This window comes from Rutidosis leptorrhynchoides, chromosome 7 (genome assembly GCF_046630445.1).
Source record: "Rutidosis leptorrhynchoides isolate AG116_Rl617_1_P2 chromosome 7, CSIRO_AGI_Rlap_v1, whole genome shotgun sequence".
In the NCBI taxonomy this organism is placed as follows: Eukaryota; Viridiplantae; Streptophyta; class Magnoliopsida; order Asterales; family Asteraceae; genus Rutidosis; species Rutidosis leptorrhynchoides.
Window position 1 is genome coordinate 343,772,693 of NC_092339.1, and position 12,534 is coordinate 343,785,226.

Sequence of the window (12,534 nt, forward strand, 5' to 3'; positions counted from 1 at the left end):
AAAAGGATTATAATATGAAAATGTGGGAAATTAGGGTAGTATTCTCAAGCTGACACCATGTATGACACGTAGATGCCACAAAATCATCATCATCTTTTTTTTTGACAATTATAAAAACTACATTAACTTTCACGATTATATAACAGGTTTGTCAGCTTCAAACTTTAGCCACCAAATTATATATAACAAAATCATACAAGAAATATTATAACACAAGTAATTTACCAAACTTACCACCATTTCATGATTGGATTACATAATATCCTCAACAGATACCTTTATTACAACCTTATACATTTTACAGCACATACCAATTTTTCCACAAAAAACACGAAACAGCTCCACCATCGATGAACTAGCATACGAACTCAAGCTTAATCATCGACCAACTGGGCGTGTAATCTGATCGTTGACTTAACATCCAAAAAATCGGGAAGAGCGTGCAGATCAGCATCACAAGTAATACACACCAAATCGTTGCCTTCATCCTTATATCGTATACTAAGCCGTTTACCATGTAAATTTACCCTTTGAGCCACTTCGTTTTTCAGTTCCAATAAACCCGATGAAACAGGAAATCGGAACTTTAACATATCATTTTTTAAAGTTACTTTCACCATCACCATCCCCATCCCCAACTCACAAAATTTTCTCACACTCTGCTTTGAGGATGCATAAACAAGACTACAATCTGATAGTTGCTGTTCAACATTTGAACAAGTGTTTACAATATTTGTTATACGTTCCGATTTGCCTGTGCTCGTAAACAATGCAGAATCTTGTTTTTGAAGCCGGTTTAAAGTCTTATTTCTCCACCGCCTCAAGCCCACTATCAGTAGTGTTATCTGGTATATACCAATATTCTTGTGACACATAGCAAAACGTGCACTAGATGACGTTTTCTCTAGTTTCTCTGAGCATGATGCGTGTGACATCTTTGGGTCGGTAACGCAACCTGTTTTTTTGCTCCGTTTTGGCAGTGGCCAACTAGATATACCATGCTCCCGACAAAAACGCTTCAATGTGGATCTACTAACTGAAAAAATTAAACAAAATAAATTAATAATGAAGACACACAAACATATGAAAATTATGATTACGCGAAATAAATATGCAAGAATGAAAGACTTTAAACAGGAGTACTTGCCACCAAGGCTCTCAGCGGCTTGATTTATTGGTTTTCCGATATGCTGCTCAAGTGACTTCATTGTCAGTGATTTAATTTTACACTTTCTACCCTTTTTCAAAGAATGATTCATCGTTCCCACATTAGTGATATCGCTCAGTTTCGATGTACTACTATTGTCAGTTTTACATAAGCCAACCTCATTAATGTTACAGCTTATGACATTGTTCCTAGCCAAACTTTGTTTGCAACCAATAACGTCACTTTGTTTAATGCTGTGATTCTGTGTGCACGACAGTTGGCTTGCGACATGTACAAGATCAGCTTTAGAAACATCATCCAAAAATGACTCGGAATCTATAAATCCCTTATCAAATGTGGTTGACGATATTTTGATAATACGAGGATTTATAATTGAAGATAAATAATCAGCATCCTTAGGTGGTCCGATAATTTCGATACTAGAGATTTGACCCAATTGAAATCCAGAAACGACGTCAACTTTCTGCTTCAACGTTTGCACCAAACTTATTACACGTCTGCTATCTTTGTCATCCAACATTAGAAAAAATTCCAACACGTAGTCTTGATAATCATCGTCACCTTCAACAGTACGTAAGAAGATTGTAAAACACGTTGCTAAGCCACTCATACGGGCATAGTGGACCAAAGGGTATTCATCTTCAGTTAATTCAGTTACATTCTCACAGTAACCCGAACCATGGGCTAACAATGCTTGCCCAACAAAGCTATGAGACTTATCTATGTGTTGATTTCTACATGCTTCTCTAAACTCCCATTTACCCAAGTCTCGAACATGAAATGGTAGAGAGGTTGTATACATGCATTCTTTACCGATGCATCTAATGTTGAAACTACTACAACTCTTTTTTATAACATTTTCATGAGAAACATAACTACTTGTTGGGGACATCGCCCATGTCTGAGCAAGCGGAATATTGTGGATGTCACTCACTTCTTTTATTATACTAAGTATGTTGCACTCGTTTCTCTTGCGTTCATTAGGAACCTGATAGAAAGGCATCTACCCACATAAGAATTCCTAACAATGAAAGTAATACTCCTCCCGTCACAAAATAAGTGTCTACCTTACTATTTATATCCTTACTATTTATTTCTGTCACAAAATAAGTGTCAACTAACCTTAGTATTTATATCTTTACTACTTATATGTGTCCTAAAATAATTGTCCACTTGTAAAAAAATACCTACCAAATATCATTAAACTCCTCATTTTAACCTCATTTATTACCCTCAATCACTCAAATTTTAAATAAATTTAATCGAACTTATTTTAAATATAAAGACAAAACTGATGTATTTATTCAACCAATCTTAAATCTAAGAAAATTTTGTTGGAGGACACTTAAAATGGGATGGAGTGGGTATAAAATAAAGAAAGAAAAACGAGTAGTATAAGTTTAGACCATCAACGAGACCCAACTCACCTTTGATGTAGGACGATCAAATACTTGTGGGCTTGTAAGATTTTCTGTCTGCAAGGGCCAAGGTGACAAAATGGAAACCATAAATCAATAAACTAAGCATAAATGATATTACATGCATGAGAAAATATTGTTCTTAGAACAGGGTAGTACTATGAGTACTAGTACTTAATAATACCAATACCATACTAATTTCGTCTGAAATTGTTTAATGAGAAAGTGTGTCATCTTTAAGAGGTATGAAGTAAACCTTTAGTGCCTTGTGAACCTCTTGAACTTCAAAAGAGTAACTCGTATATGTAGAAGACATTAAAAGCTCAAGCACACCAAGACATGAACCAGTAGCAGAATCAACCACCGGTAAAGCCAAATATCCATGAAGATTGCAACTAATCGCGGATTTAAGTTGTGGAAAATCTTTAGGGTTGTAATTAGTTATATCAGAAGTCCACTCTGGTAATCCTCGCTTAAATACTCGAGCAGGGGGACTATGGTCTTCTTCTTCGAGATCTTCGCCCACAATATATGCATTTTTTTCAGAGTCTTTTCTATAAAAACAAAGGTTTTCAACAACTACACTAAGACCAAATGGTTGATCTATTGTTGTAAGTAGTTGGTGTTTTCCAACAACATGAGGTGACCAAAACTGAACAAGAACATGTTGCTCGCGGAAGGTTAAGAGCTTTAGTGCAGCTTTTAGTTTATACGTTATTTCCTGATGATGCATGGAAATTTTCACTGGCGTCAGCTCCAAACCTATATACGAACTACATCAGAATCACCGACAAAAAACTCATACTAATACTATAAGCTATCATATCAGACACACTAGTTGGGGAGCTCCTAGAAAACTAGAGATATTAATAAAAAGAGGTAGAAGTATGTGTAGGACCTCTAACTCATAATTCACTATGAGATTGTGATTGTATATATGAGAATGAAGTGTAAAATGTAGAAGATGTATTAAGATATGCAAATGGTAAAAAGTAGAAGGTTTTCCCTGTTCGGGCTACCCGGTTGGGCGAGTAATCCGATCCCATACTCTGATGTACACAGCCCAGCATGATTACTCTCTGGCTGTTTCCAAGCTTTCCATGTTCGGGCTACCCGGGTGGGCGAGCAATCCGATTTCATACTCTGATTTACGTAGTCCAAGGAAGGACTCAAACCTGAGACCTCTTGCAAGGAACTCACGGCCTCAACCACTGGGCTATCTTGTGATGGTTATAAGATACGCAAATGGTTACAAAATGTATTAGGGAGAATAAGATTCCACAACTTCCTTCTGTTGGATGTGTGAAAGATATCAAAACAAAAGGAGAAGTTCGGATACAGCTAGAGGCGCGTCTCGGCCCTTCTTGGCGCGACGCGGCCTACGTGCAATCAGGTGTTCCAGTTTTAAAGTTTCTTCTGTCTCACGTTTACACTTGGAGGCGCGCCGCGGCCCCTCCTGGGCGCACTACGGCCTTGGTCTAACGGGAATGAAACTTCTAGATCCGTTTTTTCTTGCTCCTTAAGTAGTTGTATGCCTATAAATACATCTCATTGTAACCCTAAACCTAACCTACGAAATTACTAATAAAATTCTCTCTGTTTGTCCGTGGATTTGTGATGACCCAGAAATTTCCGATCAAATTTAAACTTTAATCTCTATATGTTCCCGACACGATAAGCAAAATCTGTAATGTTGAGTCTCGAAAAGTTTGAAACTATATTCATGTAATTAATTACCCATTGACCATCCATTTGTCCGACGATTCATGAACGTCATAACTTGTATTAATATGGATATATATGGATTATATATAACTTGAATATATGATAATTAAGTATCTCATTAAATATATTAACAATGGATTATATACATAAAATGAGACTACTAACTTAAGGACTTCGAAACGATATATATATATATATATATATATATATATATATATATATATATATATATATATATATATATATATATATATATATATATATATATATATATATATATATATATATATATATATACATATAAATAACGCTTAACGACGTTAAAACTTCTAAGTTAAAATAAATATATATGTATTGTATTAAGATGTATTAATACACAGTTTCTAGATGTATTTACTATTGGAATATACTAATAGGAAAACATCATTTTCAACCTTTTATCATGGAAAAAGACATCTTTGTTATTACATATGACTCATGAGACATCTTTAGACATCAAGACAAGGACATTTTATACCTGTATTATACTCGTATAATACACAGCTTCTAGATATATTTACTATTCGTATATACAAATAGTAAAACATCATTTTCAACTTTTTTTTAATTATGGAGGAACATGTTTAGACAAAGTTTAACCTTTAGTGTCAAGTAGTTTAGCTAAATTACAACTTGAAATCTATTTTTGATTCCATTCCAAAATTGTGATATTACATATACATGTATATTCATTTTATTTTTCCATCATTACTTCATAAATTCTCTTAAAAATCTATCCTCTTTAAACACCTACTCAAGAACACTCTAAATTCCAGCAAATTAATCTTCATCATCTTCAAAAACTACTTCAAGAATCAAGCCCTAATCATCTCATAATAATCATTCAAGAACACTTCATGAAGAACATCCATTTCAAGTTTATACTTTTAATCTTTTGAACCTATTTCAAAAACTCTTTGAAGATCAAGAATTATACTTCCTTTCCAGTAGCTTTATCCAAGTAACTTGAGGTACTAACCTTATTCATAATCTTATTCGATTCATATTCATAAAACTATCTTATTTTGTGGTATAAAATTTTAACAACAGGAACATAGTTTGAATGATTTCAAACTTGTTCGCAAACTAAATAGATCCTTCTAACTTGACTTTTAAAACACTTCAAGACCTGTAATATATCATAATAATATGCTAACTTAACAAGATACAACTTGTTTTTACAAAGAACACCTTAAAACTGAATATACGTCGTCAGAGTGCAACCGGGGGCTGTTTTGGGTTGGATAATTAAAAACCATTTTAAACTTTGAATTGGAAGTTCATATATTGGAAAAATGATATTTCTTATGAATATGTTAACACATAAAAATTTCATGGTTTAACTCAAAGTGTAACTATTTTTATAAAAATGATCATCTAGATGTTGTTTTTATGACGGAAATGATCACTCTCATAAGTTTTACCAAAGTTTGACCTATAACCTGTGATTTCGAATACAAACTAAGGTATTTTCAGTTCATAGTCTTAAAATTTGACTCGATCCAAGGAAGTGGCAAGTTGAACCAACAAAAACGGAGTTGTAATGAAGAAACTACGACTAAAACAAGATTGGGTATCCGAAGCTAGTTTAGCTACGAAAATATTTGGAGAAAAAGTAAATTAATCATATCTTTTCTAATTAATATGATATTTTATATATAATTACTTATGATTTAATTTTATATATTTCAGGACCACCCGTAAACAACACGAGAAGATTAATCATAAGACCTCATGATTGTACGCAACACGTCATTTGACAACACGGTACTTTATGTACGCAACAAGTCATTTTGACAACATGGTACCATGGGTCGAGATTAATTCTGATCAATACGAATACGATGGGGTCTTTATTTATTTTATTTAAGCAACTAATTGTGGACCACTAACATCGGACTGCTAACTACGGACTAAGAAAATATTAAAAGTATATATATATATGTAACGATTACTTAAAAAGAAAATATGTTGATATATTATATATATGATTAGGTTCGTGATATCTATCGGAGACCAAGTCGAATTAAATACCTTCAAGGCAAAAGTGAGTTTCATTTGCTCCCTTTTTAATTGCTTTTGCAATATATATTTTTGGGCTGAGAATACATGCGCTGCTTTTATAAATGTTTACAAAATAGACACAAGTACTTAAAAATATATTCTACGTTGAGTTGTACCACTGGCATATTTCCCTGTAGCTTGGTAACTACTATTTACATGGGTATTGTAAACGCGAATCCTGTTGATAGATCTTTCGAGTCTGACAACCCCAACCGGACTGGACGACCAGTATTCAACGGTTGCACAGTACTTCGTTTTGGTGACTACACTTGGTACGGTGTAGTGAGATTTCATAATAAAGAGAATATGCGATGTTGATTAAATGTTAAGTATGGTTACCAAGTGCTCAACCACTTAGAATGCTTTACATACACTTGCGAGTGTATTATGTTTATGATTATGAAATCTTGTGGTCTATTAACATATTGAAATGATTGTCATGATAAACCTATGAACTCACCAACCTTTTGGTTGACACTTTAAAGCATGTTTATTCTCATGTACGAATTAAGTCTTCCGCTGTGCATTTGCTCAATATATGGGCATTACTTGGAGCCGATCATCGCAATGGGACCAAATGTTGATGACTTCGTCCAGGTGGATTAGGACAGGTCCTTTCAGGATTAAACCAATTCGTTTGAATTAAACGATTGGACATAACCACGTTAATTCCTTGTTCTTACGTTTCTTATTCTTATCTTTATTTGTGTTGGTGATTATTTGTTTGTTGCACGGTGGATTGATAACTAGGGTTATCAAGTTCTTGTTAGGGCTCACATAGATTTCCTAACAAGTGGTATCTAGAGCTCAGGTTCACGAGTATTACCTGGTGCAATGGCAGATAAAGACACAATAAAGATTGATAAGTTTGATGGGTCAGATTTTAGCTTCTAGAAGATGCAGATCGAAGACGTGTTATATCAGAAGGGTTTATATCAGGCGATCACTGGTGATAAACCCGAAGAGATGAAGCAAGAGGAGTGGGATCTCCTGGATAGAAAAGCACTCGGAGTAGTTCGGCTTTCTCTGGCCAAGAATGTCTCCTACAACATCGTGGCTGAAACCACGACTAAAGGAGTGTTTACTTCTTTGTTAAATATGTACGAGAAACTCCCAGCTTTAAATAAAGTCTTCTTGATCAGGCAGTTTGTTAATACAAAGATGAAAGAAGGATCTTCTGCAGCAGATCATGTTAATAAATTCAATCTGATTCTGGCACGGTTACAGCAGTTAGTGGTTCATCTGGAACTACTAGTTGACGTTTAAAGGGATCCGTGATTTAATTCTCAGTGAGGGAATTAGAAGAAAAGATTATGAAAATTCGGGTTCTCTTTTGAATGCATCTGGCAGATCTAGGGGTAGAAGTAAAAGCAAGACAAGATCTAAGGAGATCTATCTCAGGGAAGAAACGTTGTTTGTTGGAATTTTCAGCAAGTCGGTCACTTTAGATCGCAGTGCCCGGGTGTGAAGGCAGGTGAGAACACAACGGCGGTGATTGAAGATGCTTTGATTTTCCATGAGGAGTTTCTTGACGAATCTTGGATTTTAGATTCGGGTGCCTCGTATCATGCGTCCCCCTACATGAACGAGATGTTTAATTTCAGGCGGTATTCAGGTAAAGTTCGAGTTGCGGACGGGAATTTACTTGATATTGCAAGTATTGGTGATCTTGCTATAAAACACTTGGATTATATTTGGATCTTGAGAAACATGAGATTCGTACACAAACTCGCGAAAAGGTTAATTTCAGTTGGGCAGTTTGATGATGAAAATTGTCATGTTTCGTTTGGAGATCAAAGGTGGAGAGTGTCTAAAGGCGGTCAGACCATTGCTTGTGGGGTAAAAAGGGGAACCATGTATATGGTTGAGATTCCTATTAAGGAATGGCTAGGTGAGCGACTAGGTGCTAAAAATCCTAGCATACTTGAACTTTCTGATTTTGTTGAGGGATTTAGTTTGAGTGGGAGCTCAGGAAGACTTGGAACTAGTGGGGAATCGGGTTTGAGTGGGAGTGTTGAAGCAACTAAATAGTTTGGTCGATTAAGAAGCACTAGAGATTTCGAGACTTCAGTTAGATCACCTCCAATGGCAACTATATTGCAATTGACCGGAGAAGATGAACGAGATATTTTTGTGGGAGTCATTGGTATTACAACATCCGTACAGTGGGAGTTGACTAGGGTTAAAAAATTAGGTTCGTCTGAATTTGTGCACGCGTATGTGGTCAGTGTTCCAACGGTGAAAGGGAAAGCGGTAAGGTGGAGGATCAAGGATGTGGTAGTGTTCTCTCATGAGTATCTTGATAGTTGTGTCCACATGTTTATTCTACCAGGTAGTCTATTCTTTGTTGGAAAGATAGATCGAGTAGATGATTTTGTGTACGGATGGATCACTTGGGTGATGGGGTTGATAGAGTCGAGTCGGACTACGACCCGGTATCTCACAGTCTAGTGAGATGATTGCCAGAAACAGAGAGGGTTTGGTTAGTATTGATCCCAAGCGAGTAACTGTGATTCGATTGTAGCTCAGTTTAAAGGTGTCAAAAGTCTTCCTTCCCATGGCGTGGAAGTGCGGCGTGTCCCGGGTTTGTTTATCCGGTGGTATTGTTTAAAAGGGGTTATGGCCATGAAATCAAATTGTTACTGTGGGATGATGTTTGAAGTTTAGGTTGTTTGTTGATTACATTTCTTGACAAGTTGAGGTGCTCTTTATCGAAAGTTGCTAGCTTGATGGTTAGTGTTTGCGTGCCCCAAGAAGCTTTCTTGGCGGTATAGATGGGTACTTTCAAGAGTCGAAGTGTTGATCAAAAATGGGCTATGTTTAGATCATCCTTCAAGTGGGAGATTGTTGGATGTGTGAAGGATATCAAAACAAAAGGAGAAGTTCGGATACAGCTAGAGGCGCGTCGCGGCCTACGTGCAATCAGGTGTTCCAGTTTTGAAGTTTCTTCTGTCTCGCATTTACACTTGGAGGAGCGACGCGGCCCCTCCTAGGCGCGCCGCGGCCTTGGTCTGATGGAAAGGAATATTACTTATTCAAGAATTCGTTGAGAGGAATGATATTAGTATTCTTAAGGTTCATACAGATGATAATGTGGCTGACCCGTTCACGAAGCCCATGACACACAACAAGCATGATGATCATGCTAGTAGTATTGGACTTCGTTATGCTGCTGATATTTTTTATTTGTAATTTAGTATTTGGATATTTTTGGAATATTAAACAGTTTTTTCATAATGAATTGATATATTGATGGTATGATCGTTTTCATATATATATCACTGTGTTCTATATTAGCAAGTTTAATCCATGAGTAATTGTTGATCATTCAAAATCTCCATAATCAATCATGTTATGGGAATAACAAGAATTAAGATTAATATGAAGTTTTGGTTATATTTATTGATGATAAATAGTTAACTTGTAGAGACCAAAATTCATATGTATTCATTGATGATGAATATTGGAATGACACATCCGAGATGTCACTACATGGATCATTGTCAGTAGTGATTATGTCTTTATGTCCTTAGACTTGAGGTGCACGTCAATTTTGATGTGTGGAACATTATACTTTGATATAGTTAAATGCTGTTCTGAATAAGACTGTAATAAAGGCCATTATTTGGTATTATGTAAAGCTCGTGATAGACACGTGTATGCAAAATAGGATTTGTTCCTGCGAAATATTTGGAGTTAGATACTTTTGAGCTCCTCGATGAATGAATAAGATATTTGTGTGGCCGCACCCAGATGTAATTGAGATGATACTTGATTAGTTTGGTGATCTAATTCAGTTCTAAGATCGAGAAATAAAATTGTTAAACAAATGAGAATGACCGATGATCCATATCTCAAGTTTAACTAAAGTATCTGAAACAAAAGGACGAATGACATTTAACACTTACTATAAACAGTTTCGAGAAACTACCCTCACATGAATTTGGGGACAATGACGTGTTGCTAGACGCTTACCATTGTTTGTATAGTTACTTGGTGTTGTGCCATGCACAAGTGGGAGTCTGTAGGATTAATGTGCAAGGTAAAACATATAACTATATGGCCAACTTCATTTGAGCCTTCGGGGTCACACACATATACACCGAGATGTCAAATAAAATATATATATGATGTATATATATTACTCAAGTAACAAAATAGTAAATCGAAATTAATTCATTACTATTCATATGAATAGTAAATGAAACGAAATTAATTAATTTACTATTCACATGAAAGCGACACGATAGAAATTATTAATAAGTAAAAGGTTCACGGGTTAATGTAGTGAATATAATAATTCTATATAAAGGTTCACGAGTGTTATAGTATAAAGATATTATTGATTGAATGTTAGATATAAAAATTTAAGACATTTATGTATATTATATATTCCACTCTTTTGCAAAAGTTAGGAGAGAGATCCCATTTATGACTTTTTGGTCGACACATATAGAAAGGAAGAGTTTTAATTCATTAAGAAAAAATCTCATATTATTGCTCTGTATCATAGCTATTAATTTGAGGTTTTTCCACACTTTGAATTATCATTCATCTACAAAACATTGAAAGAAGATATTGTTTACGAAAGAAGATATTGTTTACGAAGCATTATTTATTGGTTCATTATAATAATTTGATTATTATAATACGTTACTTGGGTTTGGACTAGCATCTATTGATGTCGCTTGAAAGTGTAGTGTGGACTATCCTAAGAGACGGTCATATTTTTGATCGTAGGTTTCTCTCCTTCAATCAGTTTCTTCAAGAAAGGTATATCGTTTACTCACTTTGTGAATTACATATTTTGACAATTATTAGTGGTGTAACTGAATCGTTGGGAAAGATTAATCGTGTGCATGTTTCATTAAATAAGTGAATATTTAATCTTGTAAAATTTTGTTCATAAAATAATAAAAAATTATTATTTTAACTATCCGCTGCGTTAATCTGAATTGTTAAAAGTACACACACTTTTTTCAACGGTTCAAAGCTAAAAAAATGGATTTTTTTTTTCAAAAGTTTGACTTTTATATATAATTGGGTAGTTTTCATTTACTAGGTTATTCGGCGCCAATCACTAAGCCTCCAAATTCAGTAAAAACACTTGTCGAAAACATCTTCAGTTTTCTGCAACTAAATTGCTCCTTGCATATTTAAATGTAGAACGTCATTAATATTTATGGCTTCCTTTTTAACTATAAGGGTGGGTAGAATCAGGGGTGCAACTTGAAGTTTTTATTAGGGAGTGCAGAGGATAGCATAACCTATAGATCTAATTTTAGGCACGACTAATGTGTGTGTATGTATATATATACCTTAACTAATCATAATTAAACATCAATAATAATAATTTAAATGTTTGGTGCAATTGCCCCCTCTCATCTCCATAGAAATCCACCCTAGCTAGAAAGGAATATTACTTATAAAATAATAAAATATACATACCTGTGGTGACGGATTGGGCTGAAGTAGATTGATGAAGTCCTTCGTGTGGCTCATCACTTCCAGAAACCCAAAGTGGTACTAGGAAACTCGACTCACCAGAAAATGGAACTGTTGATTGTTCTAAACAGATATTGTTCCACAACACTTGTGGTGTTTTCTGACCACTAGATAAACTACAAGTGTATGTTTCATCTCCATTTAAAGGCGAGCTCGACATAAGAAGCTCGAGTTCGTTTACTAATCGATCTTTAAAATACGTTCAAGCTTTGAGTTTAAACTCAAATCGAATCGGGTTTTTAACTGGTTGAGCTCAATTATAAAAGGTTCAAGCTCTTTTATGTTTATTATTAATGAGTTTAAATTAAAATTGACCAGAAATTTTTTTTTTATTTTTTTTTATTTTTATTATTTTTTATTTTTTTTGAAAAGCAAGATTTATTAAAAAGAGGAACTACAACATCCCATACATAAGATTAGTATGGGCAAGGACTACCAACAGTCGAGAAAAACTAAACAATTGCAAAGAAGAAAAAAAACTCCACGAAAAATTGACCAGAAAATTAAGTCAATTAAATTAAGGAACCGGTGACACACACAAAAACAGAGTAATTTGAAGGTGCAAAACAGAGTAAACCTAACGCTATATATATAATAATATTAAGTGTATAGATA

General features: G+C 34.7%; 1 protein-coding gene across 3 annotated transcripts; it reads right to left on the bottom strand.

The window, feature by feature from the left end:
• Nucleotides 1-161: 161 nt before the first annotated feature.
• On the bottom strand, nucleotides 162-12,018 carry LOC139856939 (protein NLP6-like). 3 transcript variants are annotated; one of them, XM_071845647.1, is made up of 5 exons: nucleotides 11,863-12,018; nucleotides 2,843-3,307; nucleotides 2,596-2,643; nucleotides 1,148-2,156; nucleotides 162-1,036 (listed from the first exon to the last, which is right to left on the bottom strand). In XM_071845647.1, the coding sequence occupies exons 1-5, from the start codon at nucleotides 11,914-11,916 to the stop codon at nucleotides 375-377; spliced, it is 2,238 nt and encodes a 745-aa protein (XP_071701748.1). In that variant the 5' UTR covers nucleotides 11,917-12,018; the 3' UTR covers nucleotides 162-374. The 3 variants fall into 3 exon arrangements, with proteins under 3 accessions (XP_071701748.1, XP_071701749.1, XP_071701750.1); XM_071845648.1 differs by having other exon boundaries at nucleotides 2,843-3,348; nucleotides 11,863-11,985; XM_071845649.1 differs by lacking the exon at nucleotides 2,843-3,307.
• Nucleotides 12,019-12,534: the final 516 nt, after the last annotated feature.